Source organism: Eulemur rufifrons, chromosome 6 (assembly GCF_041146395.1).
Source record: "Eulemur rufifrons isolate Redbay chromosome 6, OSU_ERuf_1, whole genome shotgun sequence".
NCBI classification, from domain to species: Eukaryota; Metazoa; Chordata; class Mammalia; order Primates; family Lemuridae; genus Eulemur; species Eulemur rufifrons.
Genome location: NC_090988.1, coordinates 67,125,818 through 67,142,427, shown reverse-complemented (window position 1 = coordinate 67,142,427; position 16,610 = coordinate 67,125,818). Strand labels below are relative to the sequence as shown.

The 16,610-nt window shown below is 54.4% G+C and overlaps 1 protein-coding gene across 3 annotated transcripts in view; it reads left to right on the top strand.

Moving 5' to 3' along the window:
• Nucleotides 1–16,610, top strand: part of USH1C (USH1 protein network component harmonin) — a 47,670-nt gene that overhangs the window by 9,012 nt on the left and 22,048 nt on the right. Inside the window, exons 2-15 of one of the 3 annotated variants that reach the window (XM_069469662.1) lie at nucleotides 782–849; nucleotides 2,261–2,404; nucleotides 2,538–2,676; nucleotides 6,678–6,786; nucleotides 6,914–6,938; nucleotides 7,140–7,197; nucleotides 7,331–7,425; nucleotides 8,762–8,846; nucleotides 9,980–10,039; nucleotides 10,191–10,247; nucleotides 10,546–10,688; nucleotides 12,234–12,299; nucleotides 12,682–12,806; nucleotides 15,858–15,931. In XM_069469662.1, coding sequence (XP_069325763.1) covers nucleotides 782–849; nucleotides 2,261–2,404; nucleotides 2,538–2,676; nucleotides 6,678–6,786; nucleotides 6,914–6,938; nucleotides 7,140–7,197; nucleotides 7,331–7,425; nucleotides 8,762–8,846; nucleotides 9,980–10,039; nucleotides 10,191–10,247; nucleotides 10,546–10,688; nucleotides 12,234–12,299; nucleotides 12,682–12,806; nucleotides 15,858–15,931 — 1,248 coding nt within the window. The remainder of the gene's footprint in view (nucleotides 1–781; nucleotides 850–2,260; nucleotides 2,405–2,537; nucleotides 2,677–6,677; nucleotides 6,787–6,913; nucleotides 6,939–7,139; nucleotides 7,198–7,330; nucleotides 7,426–8,761; nucleotides 8,847–9,979; nucleotides 10,040–10,190; nucleotides 10,248–10,545; nucleotides 10,689–12,233; nucleotides 12,300–12,681; nucleotides 12,807–15,857; nucleotides 15,932–16,610) is intronic. The other 2 variants (XM_069469663.1, XM_069469661.1) reach the window with 2 other exon arrangements.

Genomic DNA, 16,610 nt, shown 5'->3' with positions numbered 1-16,610 from the left:
GATGCAGTGCGTAGAGATTCACACTGAGCATCCCAGGGAGCGGAATTCAGGGCTCTCCTGGGACTGAGGTGCTAATGAAACAGCTCCTGAACCCAACCTTGGAGTCCCAGCCATTGACGTCAGCAAAGTTGAAATGATGTAACCCGACTCTCCTCCTGGGGGGACGTGCAGGGACCTGGGGAGGGGGAAGGAGTGGCCAGGAGGCTGACTAGTGGACAGAACTAAGGGCCAGCCCAGCCTAGGCCAGGACAGGACAGGGTGGAGTTCCCCTGGCATTGGTGTCACAGAAGAATTTGGTGGTTGGGGGCTCCTGGAGGGTGGGATGTGTTATCTGAGTGAGTGGCCCAAATCCTTTCTGAAAGCATTTATCCGGCACTACAGCTACCATCAGGTAAGACAATGGGCTTCCTCTGGACATGGGTAACATAGCCCCGGGGGTGAGAGCAGCACTACCGGGGTGGTGTCTCACTGTCACACGGGGTTCACATGTGCGCACATGTGTGTGCATCCCTGTGCACATGCACATATCACCCCACGTGGGGACGAGACTCAGCCTGGCCCCATCCGGATGCGCAGCTGACTCCTGTGGCCACACTGGGGTGGTCTGCATGGGTGTGATATACTGGGGTCAGGGGGGCAGCCTGGCCTGTGGCTTCCTTCCTCTCCTCACAGCCCCAGCCCTAAGGAGATGCTGGGGAGGCCCCCAGGATGGCCTCTCATCCCTGGGGTCTGCAATGGGGTGCAGGGCTTGGAGCTGTGATTCCGCCTTTGGGTTTTCCAGGTGGATTTTCTGATTGAAAATGACGCGGAGAAGGACTATCTCTATGACGTGCTGCGGATGTACCACCAGTAAGTGTGCGGCTCTGGCTCCGTGGGCCACTTGTGTACCTGTCTTCAGGGAGCCCTGGCACGGGTTGCTCTGAGACAGGGGAGCTCAGGAGGCAGATGCTCAATGCTCCTGGGAATCAAATGGTCACGCCATTCACTCATGGTGGCAAATATTAATATTTACACAAATACTTCGTACTTGGCTCTGTGCTAGGGGGTAGGGGTATACTCGTGAGCAAGGCGGCCTGGTCTCTGCCCTCGGGTTGCTCGCAGTCCAATGGGGGAGGCTGTCAAGTAGCCAGACAGGTTCAATCAAGAGTGATTGTTGGGACAGAACAGGACATGCCAGCTGGCCCCAGCCTCTGCTCCAGATGTCTCTGGTCACCCACTTGCCTTTTGATTCATTCTGTGTACATTTATGCTGGGCGCCCTGCAGGGCCTGGAATGAATAAGATCCGCTTTCTTTCCTTCAGTAACTCATGGCCTGGTGGGGGGAGATGGACAGACATCACAGACACAAAGAACTCTAATATAAGTTACAAAACAATAACTGCTAAGTAGAGCTAATAGTGGAAATGTGAAGAAAGGAGTTTTCACTTATAACCACAGGGGGTGTGGGAGGAGCACCAGGGAGGCCTGGGCTAGGCTTTGAAGGATAAGTAGAATTTTGATAGGTAGAATATCAGGGAAGGGTGTTCCAGGAGGAGGGATTAGCAGCAGCAAAGCTGTGGAGACGTGAAAGCACGGGGCGTGGATGGGGAATGACGTGTAATGATGGGGGAGTAGGACTTGGGGTACACAGGGACCATAAATGGCCACAGGCTGAGAAGTTCCATGGAGACAAGTCGTGGAGGGCCCTGAGCCTGCCAAGAATGGATTTTGTCCTCTGAGTAGTAGGGACCCATCGAAGGCTTGTAAGCAGGGGAGTGACTTACATTTAGAAAAGATTAGATGAGACGAGCAAATCAACAGACGGCTGGAGATGGCCAAGGTCTGGACAGTGTGAAGGAGGAAGCCTGTGAGAGATACGGTGAGGGTAGAATTCACAGAGCTCAGCAGCAGGTCAGCATGGAGATAAGAGTATGGGAAGGGCTGTCGACACCTCACACAGAGGTTTCCTGTCTGGAAAGACCCCAGACTTCAGAACTAGGCAGTGCTGAGTTTGAAGTCCCGGCTTGATTTCATCTGCAAAATGGGTTAACAGTCCCCCGCTTGCTGGTTTCCTTGTGATATTTACATGAGAGAACAAAGCTGTCTGAGGCACCTGGCCCAGAGTTAGGGGCTCTGGGCTTTTCAGGAGTGTTCTCCTCGATTCCTAGGCCTGGGTCCAGTGGGTGGGGGACCTAGGCTGGGACTGCTTCCTCTGGAAATCCCTGGGTCCCGGAGGTCATGGCCAGGGGTGAGGTCCCAGGCATCCCCCACATCTCTGCAGGACCATGGACGTGGCTGTGCTCGTGGGAGACCTGAAGCTGGTTATCAATGAGCCCAGCCGCCTGCCTCTATTTGACGCCATCCGTCCCCTGATCCCGCTGAAGCACCAGGTGGAATACGACCAGCTGACCCCCCGGCGCTCCAGGTGCAGAGGGAGCCCCCAGGCCGGAGGCAGGGGGTGGGAGAGGTGGCCCTGGGATGGACAGAGTCCCTCCCTAGTGGGAGAGGCGGCACTGGTGGTCAGGCTGGGCCATCACCGACCTCTCCTGCCGTGGCAGGAAGCTGAAGGAGGTGCGTCTGGACCGTCTGCACCCCGAAGGCCTCGGCCTCAGTGTGCGTGGTGGTCTCGAGTTTGGCTGTGGGCTCTTCATCTCCCACCTGATCAAAGGCGGTCAGGCAGACAGCGTCGGGCTCCAGGTGAGCGGGGAGAGTCCGGGGTGGGGGCCCAGGGCCTCAGGCTTCCTGCCTCCCCCCTGACTCATCCACTAGGCTGGGGGATGCGAGGTGGTCACTCACTTCTCTGAGCCTTTGGGGGAGGACGAGGCTGACGCATCCCGACAGCTGTTCGTAGCACGTAGAAATCAGGCCACAGACAATTGCCTGTTTTCTTGAGTCAAACTGGGAACCTGGCCACTGCCTCCGCCCAGCTGCTGCAGCAGCACTTCACCGCTCCCCCTACTTCCCAGAAGAGGGACATAGTGATGTCCAGACACTTGAGTTTTGGATATGTCATCTTTTCCCAGCAGAGAAAAAGAAAGCCCAGGGCAGTATGATGTGTAAGAGCATGGACTCTGGAGTTGGATGACTCAGGTTCAAATCCTGGCTTTGTTATTCATTAAGCTATGTGACTTCGATGACATGACGTAACCCTGTGCCTCAGTTTCCTCATCTGTTAAATGGGAGGATGGTAATGCTATCTCCCTCATCAGGTTGTATGAGCACTAAATGAGTGAATATTAGAAAGCTCTCATAGCAGCGCCTGGCACATAAATGCTGTGATTTCCCTAGGTAAACAGGGAGAGGGGATATAAGAAGCACCTGCAGCGGGCAGGTAACATGCTCACAGCCAGTCCTCGCTACATGCGTTGACTGCGTCATCCCCAGTTTACAGAGTTACTAGAGGCTGGGAGGCCAGTAAGTGGCAGAGCCAGGATTAGAACCTGGGTCTCCTGACTGCCACACCCAGAAATCTCTCTTCGGCGCCCCAGGTGCCTCTTGCTTGGGGTCCCCACACCTCAGTGCCTGAGCAGAGATGGGCAGACCTCCAAGTCTCACTCCTGCCAGAGCCCAGAGCTGTGTTTTTGGGTGTGCAGATAAAGGAGGCCCTCCCACCGCGTCCCAGAGCTTCCAGCGTGTTTGTTATCAACATCCCAATCCGGCTGCCAAGCTGGGGGCTTCAGGGGGCCCGAGGGCTAATGGTGCAAGACACCGTGGAGTGGGGGGTGGGAACGGGGAGCTGATAGATGTCGCTTTGTTCTAAATCCCTGTCTCACGGCTCGCTGGTGTCGTCTGAAATTTCAGCCCCTTCATTATTCCTTTCCTCTGCGGCACATTTTCCAGCCCAGAAACGCAGCCAGAGGAGAAACATAATGAGCTCCTCTCTTGGCGTCAGCTGAGGCCCTTTTTTTCCCAGGGCGAGCTCTCCTCCTAGGACAAGCGTTTCTCAATGGTGCCTCCGTGGCCCGGAGCATCGGGGCCTTTTGATGGAACTTAGAGTTTTACCTTCCCGGCTGTTTCTCAGGCTTCTGGGTTATCGACCCTTTCTCTGGCTGCCGGGTTCATCTCTCCTTTGTGCTGCTGTCCCTCATATCGTCATATCATCGTGGCCCCGGCACAAAGGGCCTTTTGCAGGGCTCCACGCAGGGCGGGAGGGAGAGGAAAGTCGATCCTGCAACCGGAGCCAGGGGCCGTGTGGGAATCGTTTTCACCAGGGTTGTGGGCAAGTTCCCTTTAGGAACAAGACAGGGAACTTTCCTCAGCGGAGCTTGGGGGAAAACGGCTGCATCCATTGACCTGCGGTTTGCGTTTCTGGGGAGAGCTCATATTTGAGAGCAGCTGGGAGAAGATTCTAGAAGGCAGGGGAGGGGCAGCTTCAGATGCAGCCTGGCTGGGCGGATGACCCTGTGCTGATTTGACCTGTGAGGCTGTTGGACCCTCCAATGGGACCTAGCCCTGGGGGTCCATCCCTCTGCTCTCGTCCCCCTGCTGGAGATACTTGAGATTTTTTTCAAGAATGTCCTGCCTTAACCTATGTCCTCCGCCCAGAACAGGGCGGCCTGTGCTATAAAACTTGCTGTGTATTCTAGGGCTAGGAAATTACTCTCTGTGCCTTGGCTGTCCCAGCTGTAAAATGGACAGAGTAATGCTTGCCTTCGTAGGGGACTTGTGGGCTCCGACAGGTGGCAAGGATCCAGGAGGGCAGGTCGCAGGGAATTGCAGCCAGGCTTGGCCAGGCGCCCTTCTCTTCTGCTTCCAGACACCCAAGAGACAATACCTGACTTCAAATCCCAGCAACAACACTGTTCACTAGCTGGGTGACCTTGCGCAAAGTACTTTACCTCTTTGAGCCTCAGTTGCCTCATCTGATTAACACAGACTCAAATTCCTACCCTGCAGGGTTGTTGTAAAAAATAGGTGCAAGGAGCTAGTCCAGCTTCTCTCCTCAAATTAGATGTCCCCAGAAATCTTTAGCAATCACCCCCATTGTGTCTTTTTGAGCCTTGCCACTCCTGTCAGGTCCCCAAGAAGACTGAGACCTGTGTCCAGGAGTGGGAGGGAGTGTTCCTGGCAGTAGTGAGAAGGTGACTCTGTGGGAGTGTGGTAGAGCAGCGATCCCCAACCTTTTCGGCATCAGGTACCGGTTTTATGGATGACAATTTTTCCACGGACCTGGGGAGGCTGGGGCAGGAGGCGAAGCTCAGGTGCAAGCAATGGGAGCGGCTATAGATACAGACGAAGCTTTGCCGGCTCGCCCTCCGCTCACCTCCTGCTGTGCGGCCCAGTTCCTAGCAGGCCACGGAGTGGTACCAGTCTGCAGCCTGGGGGTTGGGGACTGCAGCTCTAGAGGATGGGAGTTGCCCTAGAGGACCCCTAAGAGTCTGTGTGCCCAGCCCCTCCCTGCCCAGGCCCACAGGGAGTCCAGCTTGCGTCCCCCATATGTTCCAGCCCGTCACCAAAGGGTCAGCACACGTAGTTTGAGGTAAGCCCCCAGCTGACCTGCACTGGCCTCAGACAAGGGAGGGACCAATCCCTGTTTGGCAGCTACTGGGTGTATGACCTTGGACAAAACATCACTTCTCTGGGCCTCTGTTTCAGCTGATGTCTGAGGGTTCCTCCAGCCCCGTGATTATTAACTGAGGAGCTTCAGAATTGATCCCCAGGGCCGAGGTGCCTGGGAGAGCCAGCAGCAGTGTGCAGCGCAGGGCAGTCTTGCCATGGATCTGCACCCAGGGCTGGCCCCGCAGCCCCCTGGTCCCCGTCTACCAATCCACTGTGGCTTAAGCCCAGAGAAGAGGGACCTGAACAGAGTATTCAGGGCCCCGGCCCAACTAGTGGTAACAACAGGAACCATTTATGGAGCACTTACTGTGTGCCAGGCACTGGCCGGCTTCACATGCACAAGTTCGCTTAATTCTCACAGCAACCACAGTATTCCCCATTTTACAGATAAGGAAAACTGAGGTTCAGAGAATTCAGGAGACTTGCCCAGGGTCACATAGCTAATAAAAATAAAAGAAGGGATTTGAACCCAGGCCATCCGATGCCAAAGCCCTGTGCTCATGCACTGTTCTTTGCTTGCTCCCAGAATAGGCATTCAGAGATCAGGGCCATGGCAGAGTTAAAACATTCATCAAGTTTCCATCAGTGGAAAAACAGAGATCATGTGTGTGTGTCAGTGATGTACGCTTGGGTCAGGAGTCACGGAAGGTCCCCCCTCAGTCACAGTGTTGTAGTGACTTAACAGAGATGGGCGAGCCTGCTTCCCAGGGACTGGCGGGACAGAGTCCGGGCAAGAGCTGCTTAAAGCTGGGTGAAGGGTCACCCTTTACGTGGATTCCAGAACCTGATGGAGCCCCAGTGGGGTGGAAGGGGCACCAGAGCAAGGGTACAACGTCCTGAGTTTTACTCCCAGCCCTGCCACCCACATGCCGTGCCCCTCCCCACCATACCTTGGTTTCTCTATCTGTAAAATGGGGCAGAAAGGCTGCTTGGAAATGCCACCTGTCCCAGGGTCCCTCTGCCTGATGGAAGGTGGGTTGGTTATGACAAGGTACTGGGGCACATTTAGAGATTTAGTCTGGGGGACAGCATGGCTGTGGCTCCCTTTTCTGGAGACCGGCGGGAGCATCTGGTGGTGAGCCTGTCCAGCTGGCCTGACGCCCCCTCCGCCTGTTGCTCCTTCCCTCTCTGTGGCCAAGGTAGGGGATGAGATCGTTCGGATCAACGGGTATTCCATCTCCTCCTGCACCCACGAGGAGGTCATCAACCTCATTCGAACCAAGAAGACTGTGTCCATCAAAGTGAGACGTGAGTGAGGCCAGAGCAGGTGGGGCTCAGTGCCGGTGGTGAGGGAGGCAGCAGGGGTCCCCAGCTCCTGGGGAAGGAAGGGCGGGCAGAGGAGCCGTGCTAACCCCTGTGCCTTTTCTCCCCACAGACATCGGCCTGATCCCTGTGAAGAGGTGAGCAGGCCCCTCCTGGAAGGCAGACACTTCCTGTGGGTGCGGGGTCCTGGTAGCAGCCCTGGGGGCTGGCCCCACCACGCACTCTGCTCCTGGGCCAGTGGAGGCTGGAGGCTCCAGATGGGGCAGATCTGGACTTCGGACCTGGCCCCTCAAACCTCTCCCGCTAACAACCGCCCTTCTATTTCCCCTTGCCATCAGCTCTCCCGACGAGCCCCTCAAGTGGCAGTATGTGGATCAGTTTGTGTCAGAATCTGGGGTAAGGGCAGGACCACCTGTGATGGGGTTTAGATGGGGTGGTCTTTGGGGAGGGACTCTGAAGGCCTCACAAGCTCAAGAGGCCACTTGCATGCATGTGGACACCCAGTGACCTGCTCCTATCCCTCCTCCAGGGCGGGCGAGGCAGCCTGGGCTCCCCCGGGAATCGAGACAACAAGGAGAAGAAGGTCTTCATCAGCCTGGTGGGCTCTCGGGGCCTGGGCTGCAGGTGGGTGGCAGGCATGCCCGGGGCTCATTCATGGCCAGTAGACCCTGGTAGGCCCCTGACACCTTTCCCTGTCCTCACTGCTGCTTCTGAGCAGACGCTTGCCCGCCAGGGATGTGACGTGTCCACTGGTAAGGACACTTCTTGGTGCTTGAATTCCTCTCTGAGCTTCACAACAGCCTTGCGGGCCACAGGGGCAGCTCTAACAGGGCCCATTTTACAGATGAGGAAATTTATGCCCAGAGGCAGAACGATGTTCCTCTGGTGGGCTGTTGAGTCACTGCAAAAGGAACCTGTTTGCCTGGTCATCTCTGTCACAGTTCCCTTATCACTTACTACCTTGTAGCAGCCAGGGAATTCCAAACAGGCATCGGGCCACACAGGGCATTCTTATTAAACACACAGGTGCTGCGGTCCCTCAAATCTCGGTTCCAGCCCTGCTCTCCCACTTAGGAGCTCTAGAACCTTAGACCAGTTACTTAACCACTCTGAGCCTCACATTCTCCCTCTGTAAATTGGGGATAGTAATTCCCCCATCACAGGGTAGTCGTGGAGAAAGTGAAGTACCACGCTTAGTGCCCGTAGGTAGTAAGCAGCTGGTAAATATTATTTAAGCTATTATTATTTATTATTCTTATTTCCTTTCACTCACAGGTATTCAGTGCTTTTGTGCCAAGCATAAGTGAAAAAAAGTCTCTCTAGGAGGTGACAGCCTAATACAGAAGCCAACTGTATAAATAGTTAAAGGGTGACAAGGACTCTAAAGGAGCTACATTCTGGGTTGGGGATGGCCAATATGTTTCCTGTCTGCTCTAATCAATTAGTAGAGGCTAAGGCTGTGTCTCCAGGCGGGTAGGAAGGACTACTGTGATGGATGTGGTGTCTGCCACAGATCTAGGAGGGGGACTAACAGTACAAGTGTCAACCTTGCATAGATGTCACAGGTCTCTGAGAATGGAGCAAATGGCTTAGTCTTGGGATAAAATTAGGGGTCTTGCAAAAACCTTATAGAGCAGATAGCATTTGAGATTCAACAAATGAACAGGAAAGTGCTAGAAAGAAAGAAGAAACAGCATATGCAGTGTATTGGGTGAGGGGCTGGGTAGGGGGAATTGCAAGTCTTCTGTGGCTGTTGCCCAGAGTCGCGGTGGAAATCAGGCTGGACGGGAGACAGACCCCTAAGAGGTAGACAGTGGAGGGCCGTGGGTCCTGAGCTCGTAGGTGACCTGCAGCCTGAGCACTGGACACCCTGGTGGAGGGGGCAGGACATTGAGAATGAGTCAGTGCTGCAGGGGATGAGCAGCAGGACAAGGCCTCATGCATTTCCCATCTCCCGCAGCATCTCCAGCGGCCCCATCCAGAAACCCGGCATCTTCATCAGCCACGTGAAGCCTGGCTCCCTGTCTGCCGAGGTGGGGCTGGAGGTGAGTGACCCTGGGCCAGCCCCCATGCGTGGGATCATACTGGGCTGCCCTGTCTGGGTGGTCACTGGGTGAGGAAGCTGCAGGAAGGCTTCATAGAGAGGGGACGTGTGACCCTCTGCAGTCTTCTCCATCTTGAAGTCATTGGTCCTGAGCTCAGGAATGTTGAAGTAGTAATCAAAGAGATGACATTCAGTGAGTGTTTACTTACATTGGATGTTGTTCTGTGCCCTTTACACTTCATGAGAACTCTGAGGATTAGGTTCCATCTTTATCACCATTTTACAAATCAGGAAACTGAGACCCAGAGAAAGTATGTGATTTTTCCAAGATCATGTACCTAGTATGGTAGGGCTGAGATTCAAACCTAGGTAGTCCGATGCCAGAGCAGGAACTCTTAACCTCTTCTTTGGACAAGTTACTTCATGTCTCTCTGTTTCAGTTTCCTCGCCTGTAAAATGGAGATAATAGTGCCTTCCTTCTAGGGTTGTGTGGATTAAATTAATTAATACATATGGTAGCACTGTGCCAGGCACAGTGATCAATGAATGTTAGCTATTCTATTATTGTGATGATTCAACACAGCCTCTGCTAGATGAGAAGCCCAAAGGCTCCTGTGTCTACAAACTGAGATTTCCAAAGCAAATGTCATCAATTTAGCCAGAGAAATGAACCTCTAATAGTGTAGTATTTGGTCACTGATAAGACAGTTAGGGGTTAGGTTATACTTTAAAATAACTAAAAGAGTGGAATTGGAATGTTCCTAACGCAAACAAATGATAAATGCCTGAGGTGATGGCTACCCCAATTACTCTGATTTGATTAATTCACATCATATTCCCCTATCAAAACATCACATGTACCCTATAAATATATACAATTATTAGCTATCCATAATAATTAAAAATAAAAAAAATTTTTAAAAGCTAGTTAAGGGGTAGAAGGGTGCCAGGGTGAGCTCCAGGCCCTCCCAGGGCGCCATCAGAGCTTTGCAACTGCGCTGCTCACCAGGAAGAGTGGAGGTGCAGCCACTTGAAGACCCAGTGTCCGACCCTGGCCTTTGGGGCAGCCCTTCTGCAGATGAGTGAGTACACGGATAGCGCAGACACACTAATCCTTCTCCATTTCTCCACCAGACAGGGGATCAGATTGTCGAAGTCAACGGCATCGACTTTTCCAACATGGACCACAAGGAGGTGAGATGTGGGGGGTCTTCACCTCCAGCCCTTATCATCTCCCCACCCCGCTTCCCACCCTGACTGCCACAGTGCCTGAGCCCCTCGGTGCTCTCTTCCTGGACTCCTGCGGTCTGTCAGGCCCCAGCTGACTGTCCTCCTGTCCCCACAGGCTGTGAACGTGCTGAAGAGTAGCCGCAGCCTGACCATCTCCGTCGTAGCAGGAGCTGTAAGTCCAGAATGAGCTGGCAGGTCCCGTGACCCCTGACCTCCAGCCCCAGCCCCTCTGACCCCTAACCTCTGCCCCACACTCCCAGGAAGGGCCAAGGGGTCTCCTTCCCTGAAGCTCTGACAGAGCAGAGGGAGAGAACTCTGTCCAGCAAGGAAAAGTTTGGGTCAGAGACCACAGAAGCCACAGTGCCCAACAGTGCCGGGAAGACATCCTGCATCTCGGCCCCCAAGGCTGTGACAGTGGACGTCCAGGGTCCCCAGGGGGCTGAGCAGGGGGCCTCTTTTCTCCCCACGAGGGCCGGGAGCTGTTCATGACAGACCGGGAGCGGCTGGCGGAGGCGCGGCAGCGGGAGCTGCAGCGGCAAGAGCTTCTGATGCAGAAGCGGCTGGCGATGGAGTCCAACAAGATCCTCCAGGAGCAGCAGGAGATGGAGCGGCAGTGAGTGCGGCCGCCCCTGCCCCGCCCCCCCATCCACGGTGTCCAGGGCCCACTTCATCCTCTTCCCCTGCAGCCTGTGCTCAGACCCGAGGGGTGCAGTGGTAGGTCAGTGCATCTGTCCTCTGCCTCGGACCACCGGCACCACCCTCCATGCTGAGAAGAGCCCCCTGATTCCAAGACTCCAAGGATATAAAAAATAAGGATGTAGGCCGGGCGCGGTGGCTCACGCCTGTAATCCTAGCACTCTGGGAGGCCGAGGTGGGCGGATCGTTTGAGCTCAGGAGTTCGAGACCAGCCTGAGCAAGAGCGAGACCCCATCTCTACTAAAAATAGAAAGAAATTATATGGACAGCTAAAAATATATATAGAAAAAATTAGCCGGGCATGGTGGTGCATGCCTGTAGTCCCAGCTACTCGGGAGGCTGAGACAGGAGGATCGCTTGAGCCCAGGAGTTTGAGGTTGCTGTGAGCTAGGCTGACGCCACGGCACTCACTCTAGCCCGGACAACAGAGTGAGACTCTGTCTCAAAAAAAAAAAAAAAAAAAAAAAAGGATGTAGGCGGGCGTGGTGGCGCACGCCTGTAGTCCCAGCTGCTCGGGAGGCTGAGGCAGGAGGATCGCTTGAGCCCAGGAGTTTGAGGTTGCTGTGAATGAGGCTGATGCCATAGCACTCTACTCGGGGCAAGAGAGTGAGACTCTGTCTAAAAAAAAAAAGGAAGTCAAAAATGAGGATCTTACTAGCAGCAGCTGACATTTGTCAAGTACCTACCAAGTTGCTGGTGTTGTATTAGGGCCTTGTTTATGTTTCTTAATTTAATTCCCACATTAGCCCTGGGAGGTAGATGGTATTAACCCCATTTTACAGTTGAGGAGACTGGGACTCAGGGAGGTTAAGCCATTTGTGTCCAAAGTCACACAGGGCCAAGCTGGGATTCACACCCTGGCAATCTGGCTAAAGGGCCTGCAGTCCCCGCAGGGCCACCCCACCTGTGGTGATAAGGCCCACTTCACCCCCAGGGAGGACAGGAGGATGAATGGGGACCTGAGAGAATAAATGAGGAGGGCAATTCATAAATAGAAAACAACTGTCAAAACCCAAATCCACGTGCATTCCAGGCACTTAACATGTGTTTGGAAAAGGAAGGAGGAGAGGCTCTCCCCATCTCCCACATCACAGAACCAGCCTGGAGAATCATACCCGGTTGGCAGCCCCTGCTTTGCTTCTGGGGTCTGGGGCCCTCCTCTGGGAGGGCGTCACTCAGTCTAGGCCCTGCCTCTTGTCAGTCACATTATCTGTTTGGAGGTGGACCTGCCTCCCAGCTCCCAAAACACAGAATCTCTGCTCAGCCGTGCCGGACAAAACCACACAAGAGCACAAGACCCAGACTCTGTTGGACAAATTCCTCAAACCCCAAAACATTCCAAGGATGCCTGGAAGGGAGCCCAGGAAAAAACACTTAAAGATTTTTGCAAATCAGGAATTAGCCACAAGAGTTAACTTCTTTTGCATAGACTCAAACATGCCAGTGTGCATTTGTGTTTCAGAAGGAGAAAGGAAATTGCCCAGAAGGCAGCAGAGGAAAATGAGAGATACCGGAAGGAGATGGAACAGTGAGTACCTGGGCTCCACGTATCTCTGCACACGTGTGTCTGTGCATGGACATGAGTGAGCTCACGGGAGTGTGCCCAGCCAGAGGCCACCTCCAGAACCAGTTTTCCTGGCCCTCTCATCGCCTGGTGGATCCTCCATAGCCAGTCCATAATCCTAGTAAAGCCCGTGATATTAGAGTAACTTACTAAAACATAGTCTTATATGATTGCCCAAGCAGGTGTTCACACTCAATTTAGAATACAAACTCCAGAGACTTTGTTTTACCCACCATAGCTAGAACCATGAGGCTTCTCCGCATGCTGGTTTGGGTTCTCTGAGAGGCAGGAGGTGGGCCTGGGAAGGTTCTGACTCCAATCACAGGCGTGGACGTTCTCATTTCAGGATTGCAGAGGAGGAAGAGAAATTTAAGAAACAGTGGGAAGAAGACTGGGGCTCAAAGGATCAGCTGCTCATGCCTCAAACCATCACCACGGAGGTGCACCCAGTACCCCTGCGCAAGCCAAAGTGTAGGTATCGTGGGTCGGGCAGGGGCCACGGGGGCAGACAGATGGTCTGGTGTCCTGCTCACCACCACCTCCCCAGGTGAAGAGCCCATGGCGCTCTGGGCTGCGGTTCCTTCTTGGAGGGGCAGCTACATGTCAGGGGGCATCTGCCAGGGCGTGGGGTGGGAGGGACCTGCCTGCCCTCCCTGTCGGGGCCCTGCTCCGCACACGCAGCTCCCGGGTCCCCCCAGACTCAGGCAGGCTGAGGAGGCAATAAGGGCTGTGGCAAAGGCGAAACTAGCTCATGGGATTACTATCTTAGTCTTGAGGGTGCTGTGTCCTCTTCCTGCTTGGTTCTGAACTGGGGCTGGGGTGAAGCCAGCAGCAAGAAAGAGAGGAAGGAGCTCACGTCAGAAGGGCTCTGGTGGTCCAGGTTGACAGGCAGCTGTGGGAGGAACTTACCTAGAGTGCCCCCAGCACCTACACCCCTGTGTGTGGACCACGTCATGCCACTGCCAGGCTGGAGGCAGGGACAGGACTGGGAGACCCCTCCCAGACACCCAGCTATGGCCTGGTGGCTGCGCCACCCTGGGGCCTCAGCTCCCGCTGCCCTTACCATCTCCCGTCTCCATCTGTCCTGCGTCCGCACCTCCAGCATCAGTGCAGGCCCCCACCAGCTGCTCCCTGTCCACCTCCACAACCCCAACTTCCAGATGTCTCTTCAAGAGGCAGCCTGCACTGCCAGGAGACAACAAGGGGCTCAGTCTCAGTCTTTCTTCAGGGGGCTGGTGGTGGGCTCCAGGAGCAACTACAAGTCCAGGAGTCCTGGTTGGGCCTTCGCCCCCCACTTTACAGCTGTTTTGACTTAAAGTGACAGGGGACAGGTTCTACTCCAGCCGATTGTGCTCGCTGACCCGAGAACCTCCAGAATGGGGTCAAGGGGTGAATCTGGACTCAAGAACCAAGGTTCCCCTTCTCTGCTGTGTGGTGGCCATTGGGATGCTGTGATGGGGTCTGGACTGCTCTGTCCCCAACATTTGATCATACTCGAGCCCTAAAGGGATGTCAACTTGCCAACACAGGCCACTTAGACCAAGGAAGAGGTGCGGAGCATCTGGATGGTTCCGTTTCACCCCTCCCTGGTGCGGGGCAAATAACTCCCAGCTCATTCCCTCCTGGCAGCCGGGCAGAGTCATCTCCCTGTCCTCTTGGAAGGACAAAGCACACTCTCATCGGCCTCCCCCATGACATTCGGTATTAGTTGAGGAGGTGGCCAGAGCTGAATTCCGGGTGAATAAATCCGTGTTTTAGGCGGGCAGCTAATTTGCTCTTATTAGTGAAACAGGAGCTTCAGAAGGAGAGAAATCGATTTTAATTGCTTCTTGTGAAAGTAATCCTAGTCTATTTAGTACCTTGCTAGAAACTGGGTCTTGGTTTCCCAGCAAACACACCCTCTAAGGAACTATACAAAATAAAAACCCTTTCACTAGCTAGCTATTTATTTCGTGCTTTTTAACCAGATCAAGCTTCTTGAATAGAAAGAGCAAGAATTTTGCCTTTGCTCAAGATGAAAGTATAGTAAGGCAGCGCCACAAAGCACGGATTGATGGCCCTGTCTGCTGGCTGAGCTGGGGCGAGCGCTCCTCCATCCATCTCCATACACTTCGGCAATTTAATTCTCATTTGGATCGAAGTCAGGAAGTGCAGTGAACTCCCTGAGCCAGGTCAATTCCCGCCTTTCACCCTGTTCCCTGAGGCTGGAACGTTCTCGGCTGTGTTGAGCCAGTAGGCCTGGGCCCCAGCCAGCTCCTGCCCGAGCACCCTTCAACTCCAGGACCCGGTTAGCCACAGGTTATACCTAACTTGGGCTCTGTGCCTGCAAGGAGGTGGCCCCTGCAAGAGTGCAGAGCATTTCTTACCTGGAAAATGAAGTCACTCGTCCTAATCATATGTGCGGGACTGTCTCCCCGCCCCAGGAGGCTCCTGCAGTTGCTTCTTCCCATGTCTGCTGCAGCAGAACCCCAAGCCGAAGGCCAGGACACTGCCACAGGGGCCCCTAAAAGACCTTTCCTTAGCTTGGGCAATAGGTGGTGGTGGTGGAGGTGAGGTCTTTATTAAGGAGCCCAGAGCTGGAAGGGTTCTTGAGAGATGAAGAGGTTTAAACAAGAGATATCCAACTTTCTCTCCCCATCCAGGGCCCCATCTGTTACCTCCCCAGCCCCCACCGGAGTAGACCCCATGATTTGGAAGCTGAGGTTTTATTTCCTACCAAACTATTAAGAAATCATTTGTGCTCCCATTGTTTTATTAAGTAGTCCTTCTTGTTAGCAAGGGAGCATCAGTGTTCCACTGTTCAGTATATGGAATTTGAGGCTAGAGCAAAGGAACTTAACAGATAGTCTTTCCATACGCTGATGGGCAAGTTTTTTAAGCTTTTGAGATATTAAAGAGCAGCCCACAAGTAGACTGGTACACTAACTTCCAGGGCCCCAGGGATGCCAGAGTGCAGGTTGGAAACCAGCGGAATGAACTGTTTGTTCTGCTCTCCACATGATATCAAAATGCATGTCTTCCTAACCATGTGGGCCCCATTTGGGGGATCTCCTGACCTCCTCAGGACCCCCAGCCTCCATATGCTGCCCACACTGCTCAGACATCCCGTGGGGACCAGAGCTCCAAGGCAAGGGCGGTGAACAGAGGGCCAGAGGATCTGTTGTCCCATTGCACGCCCTTGCCCTCAAACATGTACAACACTCAGATATTCCCGTCCTCTTCCCCAAACTTCCCAACCTTCAACTCAGTGCCCTGCAAAATGGTTCTCATGCTGCCGTCAGATCAGAGGCCCCTGTTGTGCAGATAGAGACACTAAAGCTACCAAGGTTGGACACACTGCGTGCACTAGCCCAGAGCGAGAAACCTGTGCTCTGGGCTCCTGAGCCCTGTCCCTGTCCTTGACTTCACAGCTGCCCTGGAGGAAGCTGCTCATAGGTCCCCAAGTTCCTGGGAAGCATCTAAGGCCTCTCAGTCTCCTAAGTCCCTCTTCGCTCACCGCTTCCTCCTCTTTCCCCTGGGTAGATGATCAGGGAGTGGAGCCCAAGCTCGAGCCCGCAGACGACCTGGATGGAGGCCCGGAGGAGCAGGGAGAGCAGGTTCGCGCCCCCGCTTCGCTCTCTGGCCTTGCTGCTCTGCTCGCTCTGCCCACCTCCTCCTGCAATGCAGACACCCAGCTCTGCGGGGGCCACTGGAGCCTGCAGAGCTCTTCCAAACCCCGGTTTGGTCCAAGCATTGTGTACGAAACCTTGAGGACAGGACCCAGGGCCAGGCTGGTGAATCAGCTGGTGCACACAGTACCGCTGAACTGCTGGTTCAGTTATTTAGACACTGCCCAAGCCACAGTCCTCCCTCTGCTGCTCCAGCCTCTCCCCCAGGACTCCCTGGGCTACTCCCAGATCCAGCAACTAAGGAGGTAATGCCTGGTCCAGCAGAAGGCTCTCAACATCCTGTTCCAGCAGTCAGGCTGGTCAAGGGTGGGCAATTATTTAAGCCGTCGCCCCTGGCCCCAGGGAGCTTCAGATCTGGGGTATTTCTCTGTCAAGCTGTTGCCTGGGGAAGGAAGGGGGCCGGCGCCCTGGTTATCTGGCCTGGATTGGGACATGCTTTTCTGGGGCACATCTCCTGCCCACGGTTGCTGGAGCTGTGCTTCCCAGAGCTCTTTCAACGTTGAAAGCTGAGGACTTGGCCTGCACTATGAGACAAGACAGTTTTGTTCTGTCTGACAACAGTTCCAGGCAGAGACCCAGGCTGTCTTTTGTCTGGAGCCATTTCTTG